General features: G+C 42.1%; 1 protein-coding gene across 1 annotated transcript in view; it reads right to left on the reverse strand.

Annotated features, from left to right (window-relative positions):
- Positions 1-1,430: 1,430 nt before the first annotated feature.
- LOC146617221 (pleckstrin homology domain-containing family G member 1) overlaps positions 1,431-16,122 on the reverse strand; it is a 31,832-nt gene continuing 17,140 nt past the window's right edge. Inside the window, exons 5-17 of the mRNA XM_085372072.1 lie at positions 11,546-11,592; positions 9,259-9,409; positions 8,648-8,779; positions 7,749-7,931; positions 7,551-7,646; positions 7,067-7,153; positions 6,246-6,279; positions 6,000-6,092; positions 5,804-5,865; positions 5,522-5,713; positions 5,251-5,370; positions 3,332-5,138; positions 1,431-2,664 (exon numbers count right to left, since the gene is read on the reverse strand). Of these exons, the coding sequence (XP_085228198.1) occupies positions 1,685-2,664; positions 3,332-5,138; positions 5,251-5,370; positions 5,522-5,713; positions 5,804-5,865; positions 6,000-6,092; positions 6,246-6,279; positions 7,067-7,153; positions 7,551-7,646; positions 7,749-7,931; positions 8,648-8,779; positions 9,259-9,409; positions 11,546-11,592 (3,984 nt within the window). The 3' untranslated portion in view covers positions 1,431-1,684. The remainder of the gene's footprint in view (positions 2,665-3,331; positions 5,139-5,250; positions 5,371-5,521; positions 5,714-5,803; positions 5,866-5,999; positions 6,093-6,245; positions 6,280-7,066; positions 7,154-7,550; positions 7,647-7,748; positions 7,932-8,647; positions 8,780-9,258; positions 9,410-11,545; positions 11,593-16,122) is intronic.

The raw sequence follows: 16,122 nt of genomic DNA on the forward strand, positions 1-16,122 counted from the left end.
AAAAAAGAAAAAAAAAGTAAATGAAAACTGACAATCCCCACCAGTGAAACAGGACAAAAATGTACAATGGAACAAAAATACTTCATATTCCTAACTTGTGTTTGACGCAGTTCTCCTGACATGAACAACAGGCCACAATCTTGTGCTTTTTAAATGTTTGTGTGGTTTTCATTTTCGTGAGTATTTATCAAGCAGTGCGTGATAGAAACATTTTCGGATAATATTCACAGTATTTGATACAAATTTTGTGAGCTCCTAAATAATAATAAAACTCTTTCAATAAATATATTCTTTCATTTACAACCAGTCGGTGGCTCGCAGTAATAGTGACACGGGGCAGTAACAGAGGGATGCTTTCAAATAAATAGGACATTCAGAAATTAAACAAGTGTGGCATAAATCTTGGGTTTGCTTTGATGGGAAAGAAAAAACTTGACGAATTGTCGAGGTGACTTTCTGGGAGTGAGGATGTAATATCAGTAGTGTGACAGTTGGGAGTGCCCCAAGACGTAAACTAGGTAAACAGATGATGATCAATTAAAAAAAACAAAACAAAAAAAAAAAAAACTACACCATATACAGTACTGTAGTAAATCTCCTTAATCCTTTCCTTTGTGGTCCCTCTTAAAAGCAAAGGTTAAATTATAATATATAAAAAAAAAAAATCCACACACACGCACAATTTATTTATTGAGATGAACATTTAAGCTGTGCACGATGGATGGCCCCAGACATTAACACGTAAAAAACATTTCCGATTTGCTCACAGATTCAAAATAAATATTTAATCCTATATTTCTTATTGATCATCTAAAATATCAGCATCTTCTCAATTTTTAAAGCACGATACCCTAGAAAGGTGGTAGGCAGAGTGACGTACAATAACTTCAAATAGACTTACAAGTCTATGTTTAGTCATACTTAACCTATTGGGTCTTGTATTAGCCACCTAAAGGTGAAAAACTAGCCTGAGTAGCACATGTGAAGACTGCGAATCTGAACTGTATATTTGTAAAGCTGCTTGTTTGGAACGGTTTGATAGTGTAAGCAAATTTTTTTTTAAAACTAGCCACGAATCTGGGCCACCTCTCCTATATAGGTAAATATTAACTAGAGATGAAAGTGCAGTTAAAATTAACCTTAAGAACACCACTGAAGAGGTACTACTGACACAATCTGTCAAAGTCCACTAGATGTTTGAGTCTAAGTCTAAGACCTTGAGCACAGAAGAGAGTACATTTCAGTCAGTATCCTGAACTACTGTACAACAGTTCATATGACACCAGTTATGTCTATAAGGTTCAACACAAAAAGCAATCAAAGAGTTTGAATATTAAAATCTTTTCAGTCACACTGGACTCCTTTTACAGACAACTGAGAACTTTGCTTTGTTCTAGCGACCCCTCACCCACCCACCCCGATCTCCGGAAGTGCTAAGGCAGCTTACATGCAAGCTTTGATGTGGCGTTTTGACCGTTAATGGTCACCTGTTATGTTAAACTTCAAAGCACTGTAACAGAAGGCGAAGGCATTAACATGTCATTACAAATATGGCTGATCTACACTGAGAGTTGTGTTATATTTGCTTTACATTTCTTTGTGTTTTAAGATGTAGGGCAGTCAAGGCCAAGCAGCATTGTTCCCTTTGTTGATATAGATTTGGCTTTTTAGTTGACACACAGCCTCAGGCAAAGCTGCTGGAGCTCAGACACTGAAACTTCTCCCTCAGAGACTGGACGATGTTGGGCTGGCTCTGCTGCGGCTCGTTCCACAGGTATTTTTCCAAATGCTCGTGGTCCAAAGGTCTCAGCGGGTCGCAGGAGCGGATTGGGGTGCACGGTAGACTCTGAGACTGGATAACGCCCCGATTCTGACCGGCAAGAGCGGCTGAGCTGCCGTTCTTCTGCGACAACCTGTCACGCTGTTGTTCACTCTCATCCTCTGAGCGGATTTCGACATAGTCATCGTCATCTTCCCCATTGTCCTTGAAGTTGGCCAAGTAGTTCTGGGTAGCGGTGAGTATGCTCAGTGCAGAAGCCCGATTCAGGACCACCACCTTTTGGCCATCGTGTAAAGTGAGGTCTGAAAGCCCCTGGGTAGACCGCTCTGGGAGGCTACTTTGCCGGCCAGCTCGGCCTAGACTTGGACCATGAAGTCTGTTTGTGGATCGATCTACATCGAGTCCGTTACATTTAAGTCCAGACTTCTCCTGCTGTTGGCTGCCAGTAGAACTGACTGACTGAGCAGAAGGGGAGGACTTTGCGGGCAAAGATGGTGCATTAAAGGAAGGATGTCTCTTAATGGAGCTGTACACGTGCTCTTCTTTCTCAATAGGCGCGGAAATGCACGAGCTCCATCTCTGTGCCGGTGGACTGGTCGGAGATGGAGGGAAGAAAGAAGGGGTGGAGCAGGCTGAAGTAAGCCTGCGCTGAGGGGTAGAAGATGCTCGAGCCTCTCCCACCTCGCTAGACGAGGAGACAAAGCTGGCCAGCTCTCCGTTGCTGTAGGTGGAGTGGAGCCAGTCCTCTTCCAGAGAGGTCTCAGGCATGGACGGAGAAGATGACAGACCTGGATGGGAGTGATGTGGGGTAGCAGAGGTTGGACTGGAGGAATCTTTAAACATCACCTGGTCATACAGATGGGAGTACTCTGCTATCCTTGCACCTTAAGATGGGAGAAAAAAAATGATGCAAAAGAAGTGTGAGTGAGGCATGTTTGCATTTTTGCTCATAAACTAACAGCACTGGTATACAATAAAGGCACCATTTTTTGCTCAAACCATATTTTGAGCATCTTAAAACTCAGATTTTTGGCTCTCACTGGACAAATATTCAATAATAACTTCAACAAAATATAATTTAAGTGGTCTCAATAGGAAACGAGACATCTATAGCTCACCTTTGGCCAATCATTGGCATTTCATTAAAAAAAAAAAAATCCTATTGGTTGTTTTAAAAGTGAATCCATTGAGACAATGAAAAACTTGAATCAACTGCTATTCCAGCTTTGCCAACAACTGGATATGTTAAAAGAGGGCCTGCTGGCAAAATATGTCAGATGGTGACACTGTAACTGTTTTGGCCTCGAGCTGAATTCTGAGCTCGCATTTCTTCTCCTGCACAGGGAAGCTACTACCCTCATTCACATATGAAGTGACTGCATTTGTTTGTGCTGGTCTGGTTGGAGAGGAGAGCTGCCAGAGAAGGGCTGTATTGTCAAATTATGGCTATTTGAATAGGTGATCTACAGATTTCTACCCACTGAAACACAAAATGGAAACAAATTTAAACCTATACTCTAGCATCTGAGAATTATTATTATTATTTTTTACCTATGGCTGCACCTCCTTGTTTCTTCTCCTCTAAGATGGCTGCGAGATCTTTCTGTTTCTTCTCTGCTCTGGCCCGACTGCAAGAGTCTCCAGGGTCCATGCTCCTCATGCGAAGCAGCTGGTTTGCTTTCTTAATCTTCTGGCTATACTGGCGTGCCATGAGGAACACACGGCTCTTAGTTTTGTCCATCAGTTCCAGGGGAAAGTCCACAGACTCACCCAGCAGGAGAGAGGAGGATGCCAGGGGTGAGTCCATACCTGCCAGCTCCCCTGGGAACAAACTGTGAAGGTCCTTGAGGGAATTTTCTCTCTGAGAGATGTTTCGCTGGGGAAGCTCCACCAGATCGTCATCCTCCAGGCGAAAGCTGCCGCTGCTTAGACGAGCCAGTCGGTTGCGGATGCTCTTCACGGTTCCTGGGACGGGCTCTGGGGTGACAGGAAGGGGGCGTGATGCAGGAGAAGGGCTGTGGGTTTCTTCTTCAGTGGTACCTTCACTTTGTTCAGGAAGGTTGATAAGTGGGATGGTGAATGAGAGTGTGGCAGTGACAGGTGGGGGCTTAGGTTGATGTGTTGGGGAACTGGTGGGTGCACAGGCTGCATGAGTATTTACAGGAGTGCTCTTCACAGGGCTTTTTTTGACAGACGAGGTCTTCTTCGGCGACTCGCTGGCACTCACTGGGAATGCAGCAGGAAGTCGATCAGCTTTCTTCTCGTTTTTCTTGATGTAGTTTTCCAAGTCGTTCCAGAGTTCATCGACCTGCTCGGACATCTTATCTCCTTTCTGAGAAAAGGTCTCAGAGGTGGAAGAAGACGAAAGATCGGGCTCAGAAGAACATGGGGCAAGGCAGGGGGCTGGTCCTTCATCCTCTCTAAAGTGGGAGCTCTGCTCAGAAACAAATGCTCTAAGCAGCACACTGTTCCTCTCTTCTTTTAATTTATCACCTTCATTTTTTTCCATGACCTCGGTTGATGGCGGATCCCTAAAACAGATTGTGTCATAGATATTCTCCTCCTCCACTATTTTGAGTTCACATGTCCCAAATGACTTCCCCTCTTGTGTTAGTGACTTATGGTCCTCTGGCAAACTGTCTGGTTTGGACATAGACTCTTTGACCTCTGGAACATTGACTGCTTTCTCTGCCTCACTCCGGGAACGCTGTGCATCTGTAGAAGCATCTTTCTGCGACTGGCTTTCTTCAGGGTCTCTTCTGATGAGTCCCATGCTCTTTAGGTCCTCATAGCTGATATTGTCATAAACATTTTCAATATCATCCATTGTCAGCTGCTCAGCTGAAGATGATCCAGATATATCATTGCTGGATGATTCAGTGTGGATCACTTCCATTTTGCTGTGACCGGCCTGGTCATCTTCGGGGCTCTCTCGAGGCTCTGTAGCCTTCTCCCCGGCACTGCTTGCCCTCCGCAGGACTCTGCTACCGCTGGGTGGAGGTTCAACCTGCACCGTGGGCACCTGTTCAACATGCCAGCTGCAGGGCCGAGCGGTCCTTGGCGATGAGGGAGCTTCTGATCTCTCTGAAGGCACCTCTGGCTCTTGTCCGTTTGGCTCTGTGGGAACAAACATCTGGTAGATGTCCTCGTCTTCATCGTCAGGCTGCATTGTTCTCTGGCGGGTGGGGAACATTGCCCTGCGAGCCTGATGGTCTGCCCAAATGTTCCTCACTGACGGGTCACTTTCTGTTACTATTACAGAGGGAATGGGGGAGTCTGGAGGCTCCTCTGTCACGTGTGGTGTCCTGAGGAGTGGTGGGTGGTGACTTCCGTCCCGTACAAGGGATTCTCTGGCTCTCTGAAGGACAGCAGAGATCATTTGTATTGCACGTGACTGAAGCAGCTGAAAAATCTGAGATCCAGTACAATTTTATATTGCATCTCTCATTAGCTCCAAATTGATACTGTACCTGTAGGTCTGCTGAACTCATGTTGAAAGTTTTCCACTGTTCAATGCTATCAACAGAAGCCTGAGGGTTCAGCCTCTTTCTACTGCCTTTGCCAGGCACCCGCAGCCTCTTTCCGCCTCCCTGAATGCAGAATTTAGAGTATTACCAATATGTTTGAAAGACTGGATTAACATGGAAACAAACTGGGGGATTTTCATGTAACCCCGAATTTCACAGGGATATTTTTGGCAAATTTAAATATAGTGCACAATTATAGGTAGCCAAAACCCACCAGACCACTGTCATCCTCATCGTCAGCGTCCTGCTGATGTGACTCCTCCCCTTCCTCCCGGTCACTGTGGTCATAGTGATCGCCAGGATCTAAGGACTCCTGTGATTGGTTGATGAGGCTACGGCTGCGGCCAATTGTGCCCAGAGCCAGCTGGGACATTGGAGAAAGCAGTGTGGCACCTAGACTTGTTCGCTGCATGGAGAAGGAACACATTTTGGGTTAAGTAAAATTTGTTCACGAGTGTGTGTACACCGACTCCTGGTTTGTGTTTGCATGACTCACTTTTTCACCGTCTGCATTGGCTGCATTCTGCTTAGCATTCTTCAGTAATTTGGACAGAGGTTCTGGGAAGACAGAAAAATAAATATATGATAAATTTTATATGTGTGTTCAATTCCTTTAATTTGTATTTATTTTACACACTAAGCTATGAAACATAATTTTTGCTCAACACAATATTGACTGAGACTTTTCTCACCTTTCCTGCGCCCTCTGCGAGGAGTGGGGCCTTCCTTGGTTTGAAGGGAATCCTTCTTTTCACCGTCGGGGGTATAGTGAAACCCGGGATGATCTGGGGAAAAAAATGTCAGTAGAGGAAAACAAATAAGTGATAAATGAATATTTAATTTTTTTTTTTATACCTGCAGCAAAAAGAACATTAGACTAAAATATACCAAAGGTACAATTTTAATAAATGATCACTAATTTAGAAATTGGTACTTACGTGTCGCATCCATTTCCAAAATAGCTTGTTTGGCCTGGAATTCGGAAACAACAACAAAAAAAATTAGGATGAAGTCTTTTGAATAACTTAAACACTTTGTTGCAATTGAGTCTTTTTTGATAAGCTGCGTTAAAAATTTAGTGCTTTGGTGAGGATCTTTGTCATTCTCAATAATTTTCCCTTTTTTTTGCTTTGAATGCAAGAATATTGAATTATTGATAATAATTATTAAATTAATTACAATTCAACTACTTTAGTAGAACTGCAAGAAGACAAGTTTGGATTAGAAAAAAATGCATGCATTTTTTTTTAAATGCATTTTGACACTAGGTGGCACCATATTACTGTATTCACGTTACAGTTCAAGTTGAAACTTATCAAAGGAGCCTCTTCATGGACACTCTTTACTTTCTCTGAAAAGTCTTAGTTTTTGCTGCACGTGTCAAAAGCCAGATGAAGAGATAGTAAAGTTTATGTTCAAAGTGCTTTTCACAGATGTGTAGCCACAAAGTGCTTCATAAATATACTTTACTTACAACTTAAAATTAAATACAAAAATTTAGGAATAACCCCAATAAAACATTACAAAAAAAGCCAAAACAGAATAACATAGAATAAAAAGAATTCATTAAAAACTGATGATGAATGCTGATAGGAAGACGCTAGAAAGTGTAAAAGCAGGATAGGTGGATAAGGGAATATGAGAAAGTAAGAGAGATGGAGTGAGTAGGAGGGAGTGATATTTTCAGCACATCCCGCTCAGAGCAGTTACAAAATCTTTGAATAAAGATGGGGCCTGTCAGGAGATAAGCTCCTCTTACCTTGGCAGGGATTTTGGCAGGATGGTTTTCAAGTATGAGTCTCTTGAGGTGTAAGATCCACATGCGTTTGTCTTGCTGGGATTTAGCCTGCGGGCAGATAGCACAACATCACAGAAGAGATAATCTCATACATGTATTTTAAATACAGTTCAAAAGGTTTGGGTTAAATCCTTAAGAACTGGAGAGCAGCTTTGTTGCATAACACATATTAGCTTTCTTTTTCAGCGCTCGTCGAAAAACAGTTATTAGGAAACAACAATGGCTACCGTTAGCCTTTAAACAGTCTACGTGTCTGAACAGCTCCGTGACGTGAGCCTGGACTAAATACAAAACAATAAGACAGCTGCAAATCACGAAGCGACAACCATCACAACTTCTGACTTGCACGATGTCGCTCGTAGCTACATTTTCAAACGTGTAATTAAATTCAAAGGGTGTTTGGTGTCTGGTTTGACATGTCTTCTCTTATGTAATGTTGCTATACCTGAACTGTATGTTGTAGTTTGGGGTTCTTGTAGTGAAACACACTGAAACTCAGTGGTTCTTTAGGGATGACTTCCACCAGCATCAGATTACAGCACTACAAGAGACAGGCAGGAAGTAGTGTTAGAATACGGAGCACAAGCATTGAAATCCTTAGCATTTCTTCAGGGCATGAAGTTCTCCAAGCTGCGTCACTGACCAGGATGTGAGCCTTGTACGTGTAGGTTTCTTCTCGTTTCTTAGTTATTAATAGAAGTTTGTCAAAGAGGAAGAGTGTTCGTTCATTTTTGGCACGCTGCAGACGAAATGTTCCTTCAAGGACCAGCTCTCCGTAGCCAATCAGATCAGGGCCCTTCCAGTTGGTAAGAAGGCTCTGGATTTCCTGCAGCAATCACAGGGTTACAGAGTAACGAGAGTTAAACATGGTAACAGCAAGAAGGGGGACACACAATCATGCCCTTGTGACGAAATTGAGGAAAAAAACAAAGAAAAAACTAAGCATATTTGTGTTGCCAAACTGGAGCACAAAAAATAAATACGATGAGACAATTCAACTTATCAAAAAAAAAACAAGAAATACAGACGAAAACAGAGTGTTAAATGACCTGAACAAGGTTACTGGGTGGAAGGACAAACACACTGAAGCCTAAATAAATGTTTAGAAAATTAAAAGGGAAGAAAATTACAAAACAAGCATAAACTGACCATTTTTATGAAGCAAATACTTCCTTCAGACTCTTACGGAAATTGTTCCCCCACATTCCTGCATTCATCAGACCATTCTGTCCCCCGAGCAGATAAAAGAAACAAGCTTCCCTTTTATGTGTCCTCCTTATGCAAGGCCATCATTAGCCCAGTGGAAAATGCACTGACTTGTGTAAGATGCGGGGAGCATCGGGGCCTTGGCCGATTCAAACCTGGAGTTCACATAACTGTTGCGCAGAACGCTAAAACAATTTGTTCCTTGAAAGGTTTTCAAAGTATTGTAGCTGTTTACTTGTGGAACGCACGCAGGAGACGCCATCACACGTCATCCATGTAATGATTTATGGAAAGGTTCAGTCGCAATTTTAATGTATGTGAGAGAGCTCGCTGTACCTGCAACCTCACAGCGTGCTCGTGCTTCCTCTTCATGTCATTGATGTGCCACGCCACTCTCTGCATGGTGTCTATGGCTTCCTGTACGACCTCATAGGTCTCTGTGTCCTTCTCCATGTGGTTGGCTATCTCCTGCACAGGTGGCACAAATAAAAAAAAAAAAAATAAAAAAAAAAAAAATATAATAATAATAATAATAATAATAATAATAATAATATATATATATTTTTTTAAATGCTGCCAATTGGAATTTGCACACAATGAAAGCAAAACATTCATGAGCATGTTCATACTACTATGTTTTGTTTTGTGTTCATAACAACAATGCATGCAGTGTAATGCAACCACACAGACACACAGGAACATGCATACTGAGCACCATATGTCTAAACATTTGGCTTCTCCATCAGAGGTGGGCTGGAATCTCAGCTCAGTTACTTAACCGTAGACATGCATTCGCACTGGAATAGGTTAAAATAATAATAATAATTATGGCTGCTCTCACATTTTTGTGGGTAAAGACTAACTGTTTGGATGACATTATGTGTGTGTGTGTGTGTGTGTGTGTGTGTGCGTGCGCGCGCGCTTTGGGCTAGACAAAAAAGACGTACATGCAATAGTAGATGGTACTTGAGGATTCTCTGCACTGGCTTGAGCAGGTAGGAGCCCAGGGGCAAGGAGTGCCTCAGAGATTCTTGGCGCTCGCGGAAAAACTTGGCCAACGCCTTGTTTCTCATGCATTCTGTGAGCACAGCAACAGACCTGTGGAGACAAAAAGCAGCAAATAAGATGAGAATTGCAGGAAACTGTAATTTGACAGCGATGACGAGTGAGAGCTGTAAAGTAAAACTGAAGGAGGCGGAAAAAAAAAAAAATTATATATCACCCAAACACAAAGGGATTATTAACCAAGAGTGAGAGACATAACAGGGATCGGTATGTGCCCTGATAAAAACATTTAAGGAGGACTGAGAGATTCTCTTTCAGTTTTTCGCTTGAACAATGTGGTTAAATTAATATTATGCTAATTCTGAATAACACAGTGAGGTATGTAAATTAATACACAATATGATATCTGAGCTGTTATGTGTACTTTTTCCATGAGGTTTATTATTCTTGAAGCTCTGGCAGCCATACACTGTGTGCACGTACATTTGCAAATGCATACAAAAATAAGCCAAATTTGTGTCCTGCTATCATGCTACAGTCATTGGGCATTTTATTAGGTACACTTGTTCAACTGCTCATTAACACCATCTAATCAGTCAATGACAAGGCAGCAACTTAATGCATTTAGGCAAGTAGACATGGTCAAGATAGCCTGCTGATCTTCAAATCGAGCATCAGAATGAGGATTTTGAACATGGCATAGTTGTTTGGATTGAGCTGAGTATTTCAGCAATACCAGATCTACTGATCAACCATCTCTAGGCTTTACAGGCAACAGTCAGAACAAAAGAGAAAATACAAAGTGAGTGGCAGTTTTTGGAGTGGAAAGACTGCTTCAAGGCGATTACCACTCCCTACAGCCATGGCATGCAGAAGAGCATCTCTGAATGCACAACGTTGAAGCAGATGAGCCAAATCAGCAGAAGGCCACGCTGGCTGCCACTTGTTTAAGATAAGAACAGAAACCCGAGCCTACAACTCGCACAGCCTTGCCAAAACTGTTCAACAGAAGATTGGAAAAATGCTGCCTGGTCTGCTGAGTCTTTTATTCAAAAATAGGGCCAGAATCTCAAATATCAGTTTCTATTTGCGTATTTGATGCTTTTATTGTTAGCTTGGCCTGTATCAACTAATTTTTGCAACATATTGTACCACTCTACAGCCTCGTAAAACCACATTTACTGCTCGGTGGAGCTCATTTGCTGTCTGACCTACTGAAGAATAAAGAACTTTTTCACTACCCAATGGAGGCTGTATGTGTTTGAGTTTATGTGTACACACACGCACAGTGGAAAAAGACAGAGGAAGACAGTTGTGAACTTGTCTCTTTCTTCTGTGTCTTGTGTAAGTGTGTGTGCACTCATGTGCATGTCTGCATGTCTAAATTCCAGCGCAGCTCCACACAGGCCTCACATTGTTCTGGAGGAAACCTGACCTCTGAGCTCAGTATGACCATGATACATCTACAGCTCGTGTGTGTGTGTCTGTGCATATGTAAGTGTCTCCCAGTCTGTGTATGAGTCTGTGTGTGTCGTGTGTGACCTTGATAGGGGTCACCAGCTGTGGTGTGGATGTAGGAGAAAGTCTATCTTAAACAGCTGACAACAGACCCCCCCCCCCCCACACACACACACACAGAACATTCAATTAGTCATCATTAGATTATATGCATTTCCTCCTTCTTATGCCTTTTTATCAGTGTTTTAAAGGTGCTCTGTGTCATGGCAGGAAGAACTGCATCATATTTCAGTTCATTTAATTACACACAATATAGAAATTGACACAAAAAGCCCCGTACATTGTAACACACAGGTGCACCATGGAACTGAGGCACTCAGACAAAGCAGGATAAAACATTAACAGCATTAGCTATGATAAGGTGACAACTTTAATACCCTGTCTGTCAGTATGTGGGCTGTAACTCTGTCAATAGGACACCAATAAAGGAAAAGAAGAAAAAACTGAAAGAAGGAGGGAGGGATTTAGAGAGACCTTGAGGCACAACTGACAGTAGACACTCTGACTCCTGCTGAGGAGGCTTCTATAGAGAGTGTCAGCTCATCAGAAAGGGGGGATAAGGTAATGCATTGAACAACATACACAATAGAGCTATGTGAGATGCTGGGAAGATGGCATGTGAAGGTGAGATCAGGATGACTTAACAATTCTACAGTGGGCCCCATTAGTGAATAAGCATGGTTGGTCACACACAGGGCGTAGCTTTCTCACCGTGGGTAGTTGGTGCAGTACTGGGTATAAATGTGGAACTCCTGACTCTGTAAAACACAACAACAAAAAGAGCAAATGAGTCGATGCAGCTTTGTAACATGAAACGAGACAGACTGAGGAGTGTAGAGGAGAAACGTGTCAGACGGTATGATGTCATGTCACACTTGTTGGCACTGTATCTTAGTGGATGCATGAAGGTGCATAGCAAAGCGAAAGCACAAACCTGTACTTTGAGTTAAATGCTGGTGTTGATAATGGTAAGAAGCCAACAATAAAAATGCTAACACAGAGCAACTTAGCAGGTGTAAAGTCCACCATGTCATCAACAGCCGATGGGAAAGTATATAATTTTAGAGGTATTAACCAAAGCTGACCTGATGATTATACCAGATGAAAGGGGAGGGGAATTAATGCCCGGATTTTATGGCACTGGCAACTGCATAGTTGTTGAGATAGTGTGGAGTTTGCTTTGACTGTTTTTTTTTTTTGACACTTTATTATGTGGTAGCGAAATATCTTGTAAGTCTGTGAGGAGAACAATCACACCTCTGAGCATTTGGTCTGGATTTGTGCAATTTACTAATAATATCATGTCTGTCTGCCCAATTTTAGGTCTTTGAAAAAAGAATTAGCTGGCTCACAACAGTCACACGAGGTCGGCATTTGTTTTTTGTCAGTGTTGCACAACTCCTTGGTGCTATTATAGTTTTATTTGCAGACTGTGCTGCTCTGTTTTCTCAGAGCAATAATTTCTCTGTGAAAATACAGATTTTAAAGCAAGATAGTGATTAAAACAAAAATCTTGTTTATGCAGGGCAGAAAGTCAAAAAGCAAAGCTTGTTGAGGAAGACAAGGAAGATGGCTCTAATGGGTTTTCATATCATGCAGATTGATATGATTTGAAAACACACGACGCAAGAGCGAATACATTCAAATTAAACCCAGCAGCACTACTAGCCAAATTATTAGCAGTAACTTAAAGTATGTGCGGCTGTGATTAAATGGGCTCAGACAGGAAAGCTGTGGTACTGCATAATCCCTTACAGGTCAATATGTATCCACATGCTTTTCCGCCTGTTTAATCAGTGGTTATAATACATCTGCAGTGGATTGTGTCCACTTTGATGAATTGGGTTATTTCATGTTTACTTAAAGCCCACAGACAAGGCTTCCACTCTTCCTTCGTTCACTGATCCTAATTTAACCTCATCCCTGTAGCTTATGATTAGCTTCCATCCTGGCCTTTAATTCTCTGTTTATCCCAACAGCCCTGAGCACTCAGATTAAATATCCCCTCGTACCTTACCCACCTCCCTTTTAACTGAGACTTTTCCCACCTCGCATACCTCCCTGAACATCAAAGACATCAAAGACAGCATGAGTTATCAAAGCTAGTCTAAACCTCTTTGCTCTCATCCTCCCATCATCCCTGCCTGCTCCCGACGATTATTTCTACAACACATTTTGATATCTTCTCTTCACCAATCTCTTATGGATATTCTCTTCTCCTCGATCCCTCCTTTCTCCCTGCAAGCGCTTCCTCTTCATCGCTCCCCTTTATCATATTCTCTTGGAGGCCTTGTGATAAACTCGTTTCTCTTGCGTAACGTGAGAATGTAACTGAACTCCATTTGTGTCCGTAATCACTAGTAGGGTGCAGGATGTGTACAGCTTTCAGGAAGTGTTAGCATAAACATGCAGAAGAAGTTTGCTCTGCATGTGTGTGAAAGAGTGCACATTATGAACCAGGACAATGTGATCGCTGGATTCTTAATAAACTTTGAGCACGTACCCACTTTGGATGTGTGCGTGTTTTGATTTGAACTAAATACGACGTCCAATCAGCTGGAAGCAAAGAGTCAATCTACCTCATGCACACAGTATATCCCACCAAAATATACTGAACAGAAGAACACGTACATAAAGACACAGACATCCTCCCATGATTTGTTAGCCCGAGGTGCTTCGTGGGAACCTTTCTTAATTGAAGAGCAGAGCTCTTCTCCACGTCTCCAGCAGTCTGCCGCCACAGACCAGGCCTAAACACAACCAGATGTGCCACCATCGATTTCTGATGACACAAACCAACACACTCCTAATACACACTCCTAATATCCTCCTGCACTGTGAACACAAGACCACAAAGTGCATAACGTCTGCTATATAATATAAATTTTAGAGCGCACGCATGAGCGCAGACATGCCAAAAAACACCCGTCCGTGCACACTCTTTGAACCTAACCAGGAAACCAGAAGGCCTTGAAATAACTCATGCCTATAATACACTATCCTTTAAAATACATATAAGCTATCTTAAAATCATATACTCATCATGTCAAAATATCCAAAAGTTATTAACTTTAAGCTGCTTCACATCACGAAAAATAAACACACCTCTCTGAGAGATCAAGATTCAAATTACACAGAAAAGACTTGTACTTATTTGAACTGCGGCCACTAATCGGTATGCAGGGAGACAGAAAAAGTTTAAGTTTGATAGATGGCTACGCGCCCACTCATCACTTTAATAGCAAGGTAATAAAGCTGCAGGTTTTATTGTTACGAGACCGGACTGGTCACAGTGAGTCATCAGGTATGCGCTGAACTCAGAGGATCATTAGGACCAAAAAAAATTCAGCGTAATTGTTCTCTCTTTGCTTCAGTCAGCATGTAGCAACCCATAAAATGCTTTAAAGGCTTACTCAACACATAGCACAGCGAAGATTTAGTCAAACAGAAAAGAACATGAGGATAGATAGCCAATTATCCAGAAGGGAGAGACGGAGATTTACAGCTAGATCTGTCTCCTCTTCAAACATTGTGCTTGCATGTGATCCTTGGCTGCTGAGACTAGAAAGGTATTAGCAGTGTTTGTGTGCGTCTCCGAGTGTGTGCATTTCACTGTAGATAGCGAAAGAGAGGTTTAGGAGTTTTCCAGGGTTTTTGAAACCTTGACTAACCTTTTTTTTTTAGCAATAAAGTGGAATTTGAGCTACAACCCGTTTACCAGAAGCCTGTGATATCATTAAGGACACATGCACAAACACAGAGCTCTAACTGTGGCTTCTTAATGTTAGAGTAGTGGGTTGGTCAGTGGAGACTAAACATTTCCAGGTGCTGGTCCAACTCTTGACCACCCCCCTATACAACTGTATTAAAGCTACTTGATGACAAATCTACACTAAACTAAATCCTTTAAAAACAAACACACACTGAAATCCAGACATGAATAAATATCGGTAACAAGCGTTTTGAGCCACTCTCAATACAAATATCACTAAACAGAAGAGCCTAATGTGAGACTGTTAGCGCCCGGGTTTAACTCTAACATCAGGTGTGCAAGTTCATTGCTAGTTTTAGTCCCTTCAAGGTGAAAATATAGTGCTTTCAACCTTTAAGGCTTAGTAACAGGGTGTGAAACTATAACGCACATACACATTTTAAGAGAAACCAGTTGAATCAATCAACCAGTTAGATATGAGCTGGAAATTTCTGGCGTTTTGTGAGAAGAAGAGGAAGCTTTACATATTGCCGTACAACTATAATTAAACCGTGTTCAGAAATGCTGACAGCAAGACGGGGCAGGAACCTGCTACCACTTCCAGTAAAAACAGAATATTTTAAATGGTTTTAATGGGTATCTGCGAGTCTTACAAGAGCAGTACGTCAGCAGTACGGATGTGTTTTCAGAAGCCCGAGGCTTGCTCTCAAGCTGGCTGTCTCCCAATTTATCCACTGCACAAACAACCAATAAATATCGCACGATTTTTTGCACATTGCAAGCGGTACAATCGTCTGACACCAAGACATCAACAAAAAGCTTCTTTTCCCTACATGAATGCCATTTTATTTTGAGACCTCTTTTTGCTAACTGTAAGATTAATCAGCTGGTTTCAAGATGTCATGAGGCTGGTTTGTTTATAGCTCTCAGTTAATTATGCAGCCATAAAACCAGCTTGTCTCAACAACAGTTGCTGCATTTAGAGAGTCTGTGACACTAACTGTGACTTTTTTTGTGTGTACATGGTCAGACAGTTGCTCTGCGGTTTTGGGTGTAATTGCAGAAGGAAAGGGAGGGAACGCAAAGTGTTTTACACAAAGTGCTGGTATGCAGCACTTTATAATGGGACATAATCGTGCCACCAGTTTGTAGGGCACCGAGAGACAGAGCAGGAGCTGAATCATACAGAAAAGAGGACCTCTGACACCGTGAGCAGAGTCTGAGTCCATTTTCCTTGATGAAAACTACAATTATCCCTCTTAAGCAAAAAGGTGATTAGGTGCTGTCATTCCTCCCCGCCCTGCTGTTCCTTTTAAAACTGACATTCGCACCGGCACAATAATGCTTCTTACCTCAATGCACTTTCTAGGAAGTTCATTTTAGCAATGTCATCACCTGATTTGAGGAAGGTATCGATAATTTCACATTTCTAGTTTCTCATTTTCTGTCTCGTTGATGTTGTTCTGTGTGCGTGTGCATGTGTCCAAAGCAGCTGTATGGACAGGTTTCAACAAGCAGAGGAGGAGAGCCCATGCAAGCAAAGAAACAGACAGTACAGGGTAGTACTTAGGACCTT

Source organism: Diplotaxodon limnothrissa, linkage group LG15 (assembly GCF_057381915.1).
Source record: "Diplotaxodon limnothrissa isolate DT_005_m linkage group LG15, D_limnothrissa_male_GT1.1, whole genome shotgun sequence".
Classification (NCBI taxonomy): domain Eukaryota; kingdom Metazoa; phylum Chordata; class Actinopteri; order Cichliformes; family Cichlidae; genus Diplotaxodon; species Diplotaxodon limnothrissa.